This window comes from Bombus vancouverensis, chromosome 14 (genome assembly GCF_051014615.1).
Source record: "Bombus vancouverensis nearcticus chromosome 14, iyBomVanc1_principal, whole genome shotgun sequence".
NCBI lineage: Eukaryota > Metazoa > Arthropoda > Insecta > Hymenoptera > Apidae > Bombus > Bombus vancouverensis.
In genome coordinates this window covers 9,551,116-9,565,486 of record NC_134924.1, presented here as the reverse complement: position 1 = coordinate 9,565,486, position 14,371 = coordinate 9,551,116, and the positions used below count along the sequence as shown (strand labels likewise).

The window sequence follows — 14,371 nt, the reverse complement described above, 5'->3', positions numbered from 1 at the left end:
TGTTTGATTTGAGAAAATACCTGTTATGGTTATCGTCGAGATTTAAGAAATCGTCATCCTTGAATTTTTAATCTTGTTTAGCGATAGGAAAGAGGAGATGAGGAATCCAATGAGTTGGCGTTAATGGAAAATTTTCTAAAACAGGCATTGTTGAATAATTAATTTTTCTACATAGAAAAAAAAAGAATTGATTGGAAAAGATTGAAAAAGAAACTGATTAATTTTGATTAGCCATTTTTAACGAGTATAATTTTATTCGATATAAGAAAATGGAATAAAAAGTTACAATTAAGCTGGCGAAGGAGTTATGATCTGAATATCCGAGTGGAGGAGGGAACAAAACATTTTCTGGGGCAAGCTCCTTTCACCCTATCAACAGACATTCCGACGCCAACAGAAAATCGTATCTTGCATGGATAGGGAGATATTTCGTCAGGCTTTATGTTCTCTTTTCTTCGCTCCGATCGATTCGTTCTTCGATGTCTTTGGTCCACAAAAAAAAGAACATAGTCTGCTTTACAAAACATCAAGCTGAATATTTCTAATCTGAATAGCTATCGAAGTTACAGTAATCATCAATCTTACGTTTTTTTTTTTAATAAGATTAATTCATCTTAATCGTGTTTCAATTTTTAATTTTATTTTTTTGCAAGAAGTTATAAGGTTCGACACAATAAATATCAACGTTATTATTATCATATCATTTATATACTGTAATTCGCATCCTACTCAAGGCAATCAATATCGTTAAACGAATCCATAACCTTCTTGTTTTAAACAATTATATAAATGTATATAAGATTCTAGCTACAACGGTAGAAAATAATAGCAAAGATACAGTCAGTTGTGATGCCCCTCCGCAGTCCTCGATCTCATACTCCAAGGGGTGCTCCGTGAAGCAGCCCTCAAGACGCCTCCTTTTAAGGTCGTTTAGTGGAATTTTATGGCAAGGCGCGCTTTCCGAGCCGTTCGTGTATTCAAGCGGAGAAATTGTCACCGGTGTTACCTCTAATCTCTTGTAACAGGTTGGATACATAGCATCGACAACCACCAATAATAAATTTGTATGCGGGACCTGCGAATCATATCATTCGTGTTTTATTTTTTCATGTTTTAAATTAATTTATGGGTGAAGTATACTCCACTCGAGGGTAAAATGAAAGACACTGACCCTACGAGCATAGAACGGCCTTGAGCAATAATCCGAATGGTTCGTGATGCCCTGGCCAGCGATCGTGTTGTTCATCATATAAAGTACCCTTTTCTGGTCGCAAGGATAATGATAGAGACAAGGGCGAGGCGGGGGCGGCGGGTCCGGGGCGTCTTCATCGAAATGGACTTTGGCGTAACCGACTGGCAAGTTCACGAACTGGGTCGTGAACCACGTCACACGTAACAGAAACCAGAGCAACAGTTTCCAGATGTACATCAGCGGGTCCGTCAGAGAGGTGGCCGCACCGCTGATGCGCTGTGGATACGGTTTTGTTCCCGTGAGATTGTTTTTGTCTCGGCCGAGTTTCTCATTTTGTTTGCGAAACGTTCCACAACAAGTTACGGCTATCTTTCGCCCGGCGAGAGAACTTTTTCTTCGGTGGAACTTGGCACGAATTAGAAATATGTCGCCAAAGAGCGAACGGAATCGTACAGTTTCCAGAAACTTTTCGATTATTTGTTTTACTTGTTTCTTGGGCTTCTTTTCGAAACTTTACCTTACACTCGCACGCTTCTCGAAATACAGAGCTTTTAACAAACTCTCGCTCGGTGATGGAACTTGAAAACTTGAAGTTTATACGTTATACGATTGTGAATACTGGGTATAGTAGGGTAGGAGAAAAAGGTGAAAATGGAAAGGAAATAAGATTTGTCCAGGTCTTACTACAGAAAAATCTTGTCGTTACATATGGAAATTAATCGTTACATGACAATTTATAAAAGCAGAAATGAAGAAAAGGTATGATTGTTTTGATTACTAGAATACACTATAAGTTCAAGTACTTACAACTTCCTCACACCAGGCTTGATAATCGTAAATATCGACAGGATCATAGAGACCCTGGCCGACCATGGAATTCATCACTGCACCCTCCTGTGTCCCCATGAACTGACCGGTATCGTTGTGCGCTTCTGATATCACGATGAAGCCATTCTGATCGAGCAAGTAACAATCTATCCATAAATTGCGGCAGTTTATCAAGGTTGAGTTTGTTTGGCCGGAAGTTAGATTAATAAATTTCTTATAAAGATCCTTCATTGGCATTTGAAAACCGATTACTGCTGCTGATGCAGTTTTGCGGTCGTCTTTAGGGAATATTCCAATCGAAGCTGTTACTGTAGCATTTACTCCTGCTTCCCAAGGAACTAAAACAATTTAAAAGATAAATAGATATTTAAACGTTAAGAAAGTAGATAGGCAATTTTATTAAGAAATGATCTTTTCCAATCACCTGACAGAGATATGCTGTTAGGATCTAAAATATTTTGGAAAATGGCACCTTTATACCAAGGTTCGTTTACAGCTCTCCTGTGAAGATCACCAAAAACGATGCCATCATCGTCTTCGGGTAAGTTGTTTGTATCTAAATGATGCCACCTAGTTAAACCACTCTGAGTGGCGACGAATCTTAAAAAAATTCCATAATCTTCTGCTAACTGTCGCGCTCGGGGATCATCCAATACAAAATCGCTATTGAAGCTGGCATTCGTTGCTTTTGCATCGAAAACTAACAGCTGCATCAATTCCTTGTTACAATAATAATCATCCTGTGACAAAGTCCGTCTACCACAGTTAGGAACATGGTCAGTTTCATTTTCGTACTGTTCAGACCAACGCCAGCCAGGCTTATTTAACAGGTCCAGGAAGTGTCTCAACTCTTGTTCGGGACTGTTGAATTCGTGACCCTCTAAATAGTGAAAGCGACAGTACACCCAACCGGGGTGTACTCGCCAGTTGTTGCCCATAAAGAAGTCGGAGATATTCACCTTCAAGTTCTGGTTCCTCCGGATTTCGTCTCCAACCTTGAACAATGTGTGATAAAATTTTTAATGTACGAAATTTTTTTTATGAAAATGATGATTTAGGATGAATTAAGGATAACCAGTAATACGTTGAGAAAGAAAAAGCTATTATTTAACAAAGTAAACTATTATTTTTTTTAAATCGAATGTATTTTTAAACATTTTTAAAAACGACGAAAAATATATAACCATTGATTGTTAAACCATGAGTTTCGAGCTTCACCTCAAAGTTACATTAATTGCAAGGAATTTTCCGCGCTCGATCGACCATTAAGAGGTTTCCCCAGATGGTTGCTGTTTACCATCTAAGCTTGCTCTAGGTCTCAAAGTTTCTGCTGCTCCACAATCTCGAGAACGCGAGTCCGAGTTTGTGGCATCGGGTTCACCGGAACTAGCCGAGATACTCCGGCATTCCGTAAACTTCTAGCAATGCGTGTATACACACGATATCCTGAAAGGATTACCTTGATCCAAGTTGTGCCATAGTTGGGTATAGCGACCGCAAGGCCAAAGGGCGTTCCAGGAAGAGGCGCGTAGAAGTAGTCGCGTCTTTCGAGAGACACACGACGGTTGTCGTCGTAATGCAATTTCACGGGTACTCCTTTTAAGCTGCCTTTTTTGTGGTCCACCAACGCGGCTCGTAGTTCCAGCACCTCTGGCCCGGGGTTCCTGTACCCGTTTTTAATAAAAACTCTTCTTAAACCTCTAAGGTCTGCCGCGTTGCACGAAAGCAATATCTTCCTCTTTCAGGAACAGCTATACTTCGGAGATTTATCATGACCAAGCTTTTAGAATAGATTATTATATCCTTTACTTTTTTATTCTTTAGGAAAGAATGAGTGTAAAATTTAGATCTTTATTAAATTTTACGCTATACAAACAAACATATTATATATGTTTCAGACGTACTATACTTTTGTAAATGTAAATCCAAAAAATAAAGGAAACTACCTTGGGCCACGACCATCGTCCAAGATCTCCACTTCCGTGAGATCTATGCTGTTGTAATTGCGCTTTAATGTGCCTTTGTAAACGGGTCTCAAATCTGGGTGCAGTATCACATATCCGTTGTTGGACACGATGAAAGCATATCCATTCACGCCCAGCTTGTATGGCAATGTAAGCTTTCGAATGTCGTCAATTGGTACATCCGTGCCGGCTACACCTAGTAAATTCGCTATTCTTGTCCGATTGTTGCGATTCCCTTTACGGTCGAACACTGGCGTGCTGACGGATGTAAGGAGCCTGTACTCCTGCCAAGCTGTCGTGTTCAATAGAGATGCATCCTGTCGAACGTCCTCACTCTTGTGGAGCTGTTAGATGTACAATTTAATTATTTGTAAGTTTGTAAATTCATAGGTATAGATTTAATTTGTTTTCCCCTCTACGTGTATACTAAATTCTATTTCGTGTTATTCTATGATGCAATCAGTGTAAAAAAATCACACTTATATATATAAAAATAAAAATAATGACATTTGAGGTTGTGCTATAAAATCTAAAGAACTATTAAACATTTTATAGATGCTGTGCAGTCTTGTTTGCCATTAACTAATGTTTTACGACTTACATTTCCTAAGAAAAGTATCGCATGCAAAGAAAATACTAAACTTTATTTCCATTCAAAACGCTTTAATAATAGGTCAATAAAAAATCGCATTTTACAATGGGATTAATTTTCGGGATACAGAAGAGCAAGATTAAACGCGAATGGAAATTAAAATAAAAGTGCCTGGCTAATGATAATTATATGCAGGGTTCGCCTAAATTTATCTGCTGGGTGTACTACTATTTCTACATTCAACTAAATGCCAAGGGAAAGAGCGCATCGAGCACGATAAGGCAGCTTTAAAGCTACAGGGATGATTGTTGCTTGCTCTGAACCTTCTGTATGTAGGTATCGTCCTCATTTATTCGAACGCCCAGACGTTTTCCTTTCAGAAGTTTCTGAAGCCGTGATTGTTGCTCCTTGTGCTGCATCACCAGCCACAGCCAAGTGGCGAGTGCTGGATTCTAGCGGAAGGTGAATCAGAAAATTTACAGAATTGGGGACACTATGTACAAAGTGAAACGGTCAAAGAGGAAACAGAGCCATAGATGCTTTTCGATGTGTACAGATTGTTAACATAGTCAAACGTTTTACTTTCTTCAAACACCTAAAATGATCTAATAGTCGGGTAATTTTGATTATGAATTAATTATAGATCAATTGTTTACACGACAAAGATTAAAAATTATAACTTGATTATACATTATACAATTATTAGTTATCTGCATAAGGTGATTATCTCACCGTAATGTCCGCATAAGCATGGGTCCAAACGACAGGATGCACCACATCCTGAAGAACCATGGGTCGTGCGACCACGGGAATGTATTTCAGCACTTGTTCCCGAACTTCTTCTAGTGTGTGAACATGCGTATAGTAGCCGCGATTTAGACAAGCCATCCATTGAATTTCTCGAACTTTGGTAACTTCTTTTCCCAAAAGATATGTGAATACTCGTACAGGAATGTGTGTGTCATTATCTCGCCAGTTCCATGTTCTGAATACCTACATAAAATTCATATAGATCATATCCTTTCGAATGTTGCTTGATAAAAATAACAAAAATAAAGTTAGTTCGAATAGATAGTGAAAAGAAATAGAGTATAAGAAGGTCGTTCGGAGCAGCATATTCACAGCCATAAAGTTTCGCGTAATCGTGGTGCAACTGTGCCGCGGCGTTATCGTTGATGATGCGTTTTCTAAGCACTTGAAAGAGTGATAAGGAAATGCGACCACTGTCGCGTGAAGAGCATCGGTATATACGTAGATACTGAGTTAGAAGGAGAGAAAAATGTGAGAGACCGACAGAGTAGCGTGAAAAGAGGGAAGGAGTACGAGGAAATGATGGTAAGAAGGAGAAAAGATGAAGGAAAGAGAAGAAGACCGGAGAAAGATGAAAGGAGCGGAAAGGAAAGAGAGGTAGAGATAGGAAGACAGAGATCGCTATGATTCTCGTCGATTCGAGTGGGATCTCATAAAACTGAAGAGCTACTCGTCGAGGATAGAGCTAAAAACGCGACCTTTTTCTCCAATGGAAATCGCGCTCACCGGACCTACTTAAATTTAGTGCGGTTTCGCGACAACGTAGCATGTTCTTACGCTCGATAGTATAATTCTTGTGGAAACGTAGCTCAGCCAGGGCGAATTACAATAAGCACAAATGGGAGGTTAAATGGTCTGTAGACAGAAGCGAGCTCCGTATTTCTATGATAGAACAATTAATTAGAGAGACTTTCTCTACGTTATGAATAATAGCATTCAGATAGATGTATAGAAAAATGTTTGGAGTATATATATGTATATATGTACATGTAGATCCCCTAGAAAATTGTTTACATTATTATTAGGTCTTAATCATCTGTTTAGGCGTAATTATCTCGTCAGATAAAATCGCTTTTTTCTTACTAAATGTGCTCCAGAAAAGATCTACAGTTTTAAAAGAAAAAGACGAGGAGATAATTAGCAGCTTAGATAAATAACGTAATTTTTTATAAGGAGATATTGGTTTACTTCTGTCAGATTTCCAGGAACACCATCCGTGACAAGCATAATTAACTGATTGCACGATGTGTCTGCACCACACCCGCGTGTTTCTCTGTATGTGCTTAGTAGGTTGAAAGCTCTAGTGAATGCTTCTGTTAGATTAGCGAGTCCCTCTGTTTTAACATTTGCTATAGCATTCTTGAAAGTGTACACATTTTCTGGAGTAGCCTGGATTAGCATGTCTTTGAAGCAGGGCACCACATCGTATGTCACGTTTGTATAGCTCAATACAGTCACGAAATCATTATTTGAAAGAGTATCCAATATTGCGTTCACTGTTGTCCTTGCTGAAAAAATATTTATGAAAGAATGGAGATAAGTATCTTGAATATTTCACCTAGGAAGGAAAGGAAATTAGACTAATATTAGTTTTCACATCATTAAGATAATTGTTTTTATGTGACTATATTATACCAAGAATGAAAAGATTACTTAATCTTTGCGAAGATTTATGCGATACGATTGCGTCAATATACTCTATCCTCACTAAATACTGCACGTGTAACCTCAGATTCGCGGTGCATTCCAAACATGCATTACATAGTTTACACGGAGCAACCACAAATGCGTTCTAATTTTGATTCTAACACATTTTCCGTGGTCGCGCCAGACCGTTATAAGTTCCAAATTTTATTAACGCATAAAGTACATATACGAGTACGTAGAAATACGTAGAGTCATAAATTGAAGGGAAACTAAACAGTTTCTTAAAAAATATTAAAACTGAATCAAAGTTAACGTAGTTCTATCATACCTTACGATTACAAAGAATATTCTCATGGAAATTATTTCTCATTTAAGTTAAATTAACTCCACCCTACAATTAAAAGGTTGAAATACTAATATTTCATTCACCAATAGTCTTTCCCATGCCCGTCATGCTGCCGCTGGTATCCATCAGTATTACCATGTCCTTGCTACAAGTCGCTGCCTCAATGAACCAGCTACGTACTCTGCAATCATAAATGTCAGGCTTTTCTTCATCTTCTTCCTCTCCCCCTTCGCCGTCCTGCGTAGGATCCATCTTCCACTGCATGGCAGGATATTGTCTCAACATTCCCGTGACAGAGCCGAAATATTGCCAAGACAAAGCCGGATCTGACTCGTAGTTTTGTTGGAAGATATTGTCGAGGATCTCGGTTTTCTTTATATCCTCGATCACCGCTGGTGACATGTCGTACACGTTTGTAGGTATATGCACTGACGAAAAGCTTGTATTTACTGGTATATTGTAAAAGTGTGAGTCAGGCGTTAGCAGCATTTTTCTGTAAATATTTTTAACAATCACATTTATGTTTTGTAATACGGAATCAATTATTTTTGTTGCTTATAGAGAAATGAGAGGATCATGAATGTATCGAATGTATTTTGTAACTTAAAACATGTTCGATTTTTATCTCATTTGATTTTCATGTTTCGAACAAATCCTATCAATTTCTTCGACCGTCAAACTATTCAGACCAAGACAGAATGCTAGACCCAATTCGTGGTTCGAACATTCACCTACGATCGATGCCGAAGACGTTTCAAGCTTCTCAGCCTAATTCCATTCTGTACCACTACTCAGAATGCTTCGATATTACGCACGAATTATATATTATTACATATACACCACTACGTAGTATAACTATATTCGTTTCATGAACAATATTTTTCATCTCAAATAAACAGTAATCATCAAACGATATAGATATACTTTCACAGAAAAATCGACTTGCTGATTCGTCTTTAATCATTTGCAGCTTGACTAATAATTTTTAAATAACTATATTTCATCGAATAATTGAGAATGAGAATTTGAATTCAGATATACAGTATATGTATAAGTGAAAAGTGAAGGTAGATAGATATATGCTATCTTTAGTTATAGAAAGAAGAAATCTAGATTGGATAAAAGCAATTTCCTATGAACCTGTAAGCATCGATGTTTTTTTCCATATTCGATGGAATCTTTGGTAACTCTTTGTTCACTGGACTATATTTTCCGGACACGTAAGTGAAATTTCCCTCCTCCTCATCGTTCTCCCAGTTTTCTGCGTGTTCCTCAGCCGCCATCCGGATGCAGGTCACCGCGTCCATCTTCCTTCGGAGCATCCTACCGACGTTCTCGCTGATTATGTTCACCAACTCCTCCCCGGACTTATTTTCCACTCGCGTGTTCATCGCTTTGTATTTCTGCAATTCATTCGGGACTACGGTTATACCTTGCCTCCTCTTCGACCTGGATTCTACCGCTTTTTCCCTCTCGTCACGCCATGCTACTATTAATTTCTTGCGCCGAAACCGCGGCCTTTTTTTACTCGTACGCGCCCGTGTCTCATCGTATTGTTCTTTTGAACAATACGTAATGAACCTGGTCCTTCATTCCTTCGCATCGAAACAAAGTTTTTAGGAAAAAAGAGGGAGAAACTTTACAGTTAAATAATAATATTTTTATAATACATCGCTATGGTAATGTATGTATGTATACGTATAATAATAGTGTATGCATCGATTTACTCTTTGTAATTGCGAAGTGCTATGTACAAATGGTGCAATTGAAAATTGGAAATCTTTAATTATAAAACTGAATTTTCATACTACATATATGTTCAATTTTGACCTTCAAATTATAAATGTTACGGACGATTTACAAAAACATTAGAGCACAAAGCTCTACGAATGTCAACTGCTTCATGGTCATTCAAACTTTTACCCGACTCATTTATAGTAATGGCTGCATTTTTCGCATGGTTATGCTTCGTTTTTGATAAAAGGACAAGAATGATCGATAAACAGTGTAAACCAGGTTCTTTTCTATTCTAAAATTCTAAAACCTCCTGCGATCCACTTTGGATAATTGATAATACAAGTAATAGCCTACTATATTACAAATCCTGGCTTAGTTTAATTAATAATAACAACCATGAACCATCTGGCGAGAATGCAATGTCACAGCATTATCGTGAATTATCATAACGCCTGAAGTTTAATTCAGTACAAAATAAAAATAAAATTATATTCGTTTTCATAACAAAACATTTGTTGCAAAGACCGTCTAAATTTCTTAATGAAAAAATATTAATCATAAATGTAAAATTTTTGTTTTCTTTAAAAGACGTCTTGTTTAGTGAGATATTAACTTTTAGCAGCTTTTATAGAGTTATGTTTTTCCATCCTCAACTCGTACATTAGAATTTTACGTTGTTTAACAAATGGGCTTCAGCAGATACAATCATAATCATTGTTCAAAACGTATCGCAGGCGGCATCTATGCACGGAGATCGCGGTTCAAAGCGCAGAACACTTTCCCTACGCAGATCACAAGTACTTTCAATTTGCATAACATAATTTCAGTTACTTTTTCGGGGCCATCTAAGCTATATATAGATAACGGGTAATTTATTGTCCCATCAACGAATTATTTCTCTATAAACCAAAATTACCAACTAAGTTATTAACGGCCAAGTAACCAGTGCAAGAGTTTGGCGATTTAATTTATCGTAGGTCGATACATTGTATCTTCTTTACTACTTATCACAGACGAGTAATGCATTTATGTATTTTTCCACTTTCTCTTCTTAGATAAAGTATAGTATCCGGACTGCAAAATTTTTTATCTGAATGTGACTTTTCGGCAGTATTTAGGTTGCCAAACCCGAAGATGACAGTTGCCATTCATGGAGATGAATGATTTTGAAAATTCGGATTTACCAACATTTAGAAATTCGCGCAAGGCGATGATCATACAGAGCGGTAAGCGGTAATACAAGCGGTGGCACAGCCAATACTAATACTCCAAATATCAATTTTGTGCTTACCGCTCTCTATATGATCACAGCCTAGATGGTCCAAATCTAAATAATCGAAATCTGTTCCAATACTCATGGTTCAAATGCATACAGAATAAGCCACAGAAAAATCTCTAAAAAGTATAATTCTAGCCGAATATTTTGCAATCCTGATATTATACTAGAGCCTTCTTTTTCATCAAATATTTTCTTTCCTTTCGTCTATCTCGTGTGACCAATTTTCTTCTTTTCTGCGTTGTTTATTTTTTACATTAGTAATAACTTTGTTTCCCTTGTGCTTTGTGTCGGTCTTTTTCTTTTACTATTTTCTTCTTCTCTATCCGTTAAGTCCTCTACCTCTGTTAAGTGACGATAATCATGTACGGGGGCGCGACGAAAATAGTTACACGAATCAACCGATACTGATGGACAGACAGAGAAAGAGAGAAACACGCGATCGCGTGTAACTTATGTATGGACATAGATGCATGCACGAATGAAGATCAAACTTACGCTTAATAACTCTTCGGGTCGCGCCACCTTTTCTGCAAGTTCCCATAATTCGTCGCCCAAGGTCTCTGCCCATCGCGTGACTCTAAAGCGATAAAATAATGAATGTACTCCTCAATTTCTGTTCCATTAAATGAATAATTAAACAGATTATAGAACATCTATTGTCATCAAATCTGTACACATTTTAGAATAACAATTATTGGTTAACGATATTTAAAGAACGGCGAAAGTATTTCTCCTTGAATTACCATAAAATGATATTGATTTTAAATTTATATTTATATTTTGATATTTAATGGAAATAACGTAAATTAATGACGATCTGTCAAACTAAAAAATAATACAGGTAAAATCAATGTCTAATCCCTGTCAGTTTCGATATACGATATACGGTATACACCATTCCAAAAAAATCAGAAACAGTTAACGCGATCCATTAATCATTTTACTATTTATATGTATATTTTTTGTTCAAAATAATGCCGCTCCTGATCTAGAAAGAATAATAAATATTAACATTACTTACATGTACCCGTCTTTAGCCAAGCAGCCGGTGCATAGTAGGAAGCAAATGGTGAGAATGATCCAACGGATATTGAATCTCTGTCGCATTGTTCGAGAGATGGAGATTCACGTTACACCACGATTTAACCGCAGAAGAGGTATCGCAAACCCATCATTCCGTTTTGTTTTCTATACCTTGTGAATCTGAATCAGCGGCTGCACGTTTGCCTCTATCTTAGTATCTTCAAGTCTTCTGAATCTCGAGAGACCGGCAAAGGCAAGATGTCTCGCTTATTTTTGGTACATGAACGGTGCGTCGTCTCGTAAACCAACGAATCACAAAACTCGGTCTTCCACCACGTTGTTTCCTTCGCGTGGTCCCGTATATTTATAAAATTGTAGCTCTCGGTTAGGATCATGACTACGCTTCCAAATACTTGTTCTACACGTGTGTGAGTATTAATCAGCCATAGGAAATCCTTTTTATCGGTCATGTGTTCGAAATAGCACAACCCATTAAATCCTGAAAATTTGATAATTTTATCAATTGCTTTTATTTAGGATTTTATATACAGGGTGTTCCATTCAAAGTTTCAGACAACTTACGTTTTATTGGAACATTCTGTATACTCGTATATATAGTGTAATACTGAATATAATAAAACTATAAAGTAAACGGTAAATTAATTTTACTTTTAAATAAATTACAAGCATATTAGATTCTACTAATACAATTAAAAGAAAGTATTTATGTTTGAAGAAGCGCCTACGAATCCTCAAACACGGTATTAATCGAATAAAACGTCTTACTACCGGTAACTAATGATACGCGTAAACCGCTTACGTACGCATACACGGGTAACCGGAGATCTCTGTAACCATAAAAAAAATGCATAGGCGTATAGGAGTTACATTCTTGTAGAGATTCCGAGTGTCGTTTTCATTTTCTCAAATTCATCAGATTTTTTAACTGGGAAGAGCGAAATTCACATACAACAGCATAAATAAGAGACGTGGAGCGTCGAAGCATCTACCGTAATTTGACCATGCTTTAACGCACTATTGCATAGTTGCATAACGCCGAAAACACGCACACTTGACTGCTCCATCATCATCTAGTAGCCGATCCACTAATGAACGCCCGGTCGGTGGCGTGCAATCATTTAAGGTAGAATCAAGACCACGTCATACGCTTAACAAGTTTCAAAAGACTACCTACCGCGTACGTGTTTGCAATCAGCAAAATTGCTGCATCGTTGCTGCTTGCTGAGACTATTCAATACCTTATCACACGCAACCACTGAACGGTGGTTGTGCGGTAGAATATTGTGTATGTGCTCGAAAGTCTGGTGATTCCAGCCGACCAATCACCTCACAGCTTGGTCAACCTTCTTTTCCTAGTAGACCATCCTGTACGGTTTAAATAAGAACTTTAGGAAAACTTTCACTCGCTCGTTTACTTTACCACTTTACATTCTTTTATATTAACTCTTTACCTTGAATATCCTCAGTTCCAAATTCTTTTTATTTAAAGTCTCCGAGTTATACGTATAATGAAATGATAAGATAGATGACTTGTATATATAAAGTTTGTACAGAGCGATTTGTAAAGTGAGCCGTATCATCGATCAATTCTTCGAAATACTGCATACTGTTCGGTTCACGATCTACGTTGAAATCAACAAACCGATTCGACCTCGGGGAACCCACCGCAGCCCTAATTCGGTATCCCTCGTAAACATCCAAAACGACGATGCGAACCACACGATTGCGTTTGCGTAAAACCTTGACCACGCGGCCCTTTTTTCTTGCAGGGGAGATAAACTAATATATTTACCTGTGTTGAAAAGTTTTAAGCATAGAAAGTTATCTTTATAGCGAACGCAATAAAACATTATACTTTCATAATTCTTGTAAAGAGTGAGAAAGCATATCTACTAACAAGGAAGACGTAACCCATTCAAAGAATTAGAGAAATCTTCCTTATAATGAATGAGGCAAACGCGTGACATTATGAGTCAATGGCGTTCGGTTCAGAGCAACCATGTAAGTACTTATAGACGTATAGAAGACCATGTGCTCGAACAAAATTAATAAAGTTCCAAAGCGTGGCGTGTTTTAGATGATTATTGTACAATTAAAGTAATATCTCCTTCTTTAGCGTTAATAAAGTTATCATCTTTTATTAACTGATTTTCACATAGGGTTTCGCAATAGAGCTGATTGACACTTCGGTAACCCTTACATAATACAATGCCATTTTCACTAAAATAACAATAATATGAGTATTTAAAAGCAACATAAGCTGGCTAACGAGCAATTAGCGTATTAACTATTTGTTTAATCGATCGATATTTGCCGGAAAGCTTGCACAGTTAATTTTTCTACGAACTGATTATCCATTGATTCTTACTATTTAAATCTTTGATGAATTTTTTATTTTTTCATTCGATCTTCTATCTTTTTATCGATTTTAATATATCTCACTCATATATCATATATTCATAAATAGATATTCATTTTTACTTAATATCATACTTAAATATTCATATATCACATTAATATGCACATAAAATATATTTTAGATATGAAAATGGATTTACAGTTGTGATATTTTTAAGCACATATTTTTTAATCTTTTTTAGCAAACTTCGCTTAAATGTTTAATTAGGAAATATTAAAATAGTTATTCTAAAAAATTTATTACTAAAAAAAATTCCATTCTGTCAATATCAATGTGTTTTTATGAGAAAGGATCCGGGGAGCACTAGGCAAAGGTACGTTCACTGTAAATACATAGTAAGTCGTTCATAAAAAGGAGGAAACTCACCGGCAATTATTATCAGAACGTGTCGAAAAGGTGGTCGCAAGGAACACAGTGCCGTATACCACGGGGGGAACAGCTGGTGCATAGCGATTGATATTGATTTGAAGCACGCGGAGCCGGTTGCCGGGCAGTCACGGGCCAGGCGTACGT

At 37.2% G+C, this 14,371-nt stretch overlaps 1 protein-coding gene across 7 annotated transcripts; it reads right to left on the bottom strand.

Annotated features, from left to right (window-relative positions):
- Window positions 1–221: 221 nt before the first annotated feature.
- On the bottom strand, window positions 222–14,364 carry Ca-Ma2d (Ca[2+] channel Muscle-specific alpha2/delta subunit). 7 transcript variants are annotated; one of them, XM_076624337.1, is made up of 17 exons: window positions 14,225–14,364; window positions 13,337–13,659; window positions 12,891–13,231; window positions 12,614–12,804; window positions 11,417–11,917; window positions 10,891–10,972; window positions 8,520–8,782; window positions 7,463–7,872; window positions 6,575–6,894; window positions 5,309–5,569; window positions 4,900–5,028; window positions 3,967–4,328; window positions 3,480–3,684; window positions 2,445–3,015; window positions 2,000–2,358; window positions 1,172–1,468; window positions 222–1,075 (listed from the first exon to the last, which is right to left on the bottom strand). In XM_076624337.1, the coding sequence occupies exons 5-17, from the start codon at window positions 11,500–11,502 to the stop codon at window positions 782–784; spliced, it is 3,639 nt and encodes a 1,212-aa protein (XP_076480452.1). In that variant the 5' UTR covers window positions 11,503–11,917; window positions 12,614–12,804; window positions 12,891–13,231; window positions 13,337–13,659; window positions 14,225–14,364; the 3' UTR covers window positions 222–781. The 7 variants fall into 7 exon arrangements, with proteins under 7 accessions (XP_076480452.1, XP_076480450.1, XP_076480455.1 ...); XM_076624335.1 differs by lacking the exon at window positions 13,337–13,659 and having other exon boundaries at window positions 14,225–14,356; XM_076624340.1 differs by lacking the exons at window positions 4,900–5,028; window positions 13,337–13,659 and having other exon boundaries at window positions 14,225–14,356.
- Between the last annotated feature and the right edge of the window lie 7 nt (window positions 14,365–14,371).

Bases quoted from the DNA above. Each gene is read 5' to 3' on its own strand.
- Ca-Ma2d (XM_076624337.1), bottom strand. From the start codon at position 11,502: ATGCGACAGAGATTCAATATCCGTTGGATCATTCTCACCATTTGCTTC. The intron at 7,873-8,519 runs GTTCATAGGAAA...AAATATTTACAG, and splicing joins AAAAACATCGATGCTTACAG to AAAAATGCTGCTAACGCCTG. The intron at 3,016-3,479 runs GTAATCCTTTCA...ACATTGTTCAAG, and splicing joins ATGGCACAACTTGGATCAAG to GTTGGAGACGAAATCCGGAG.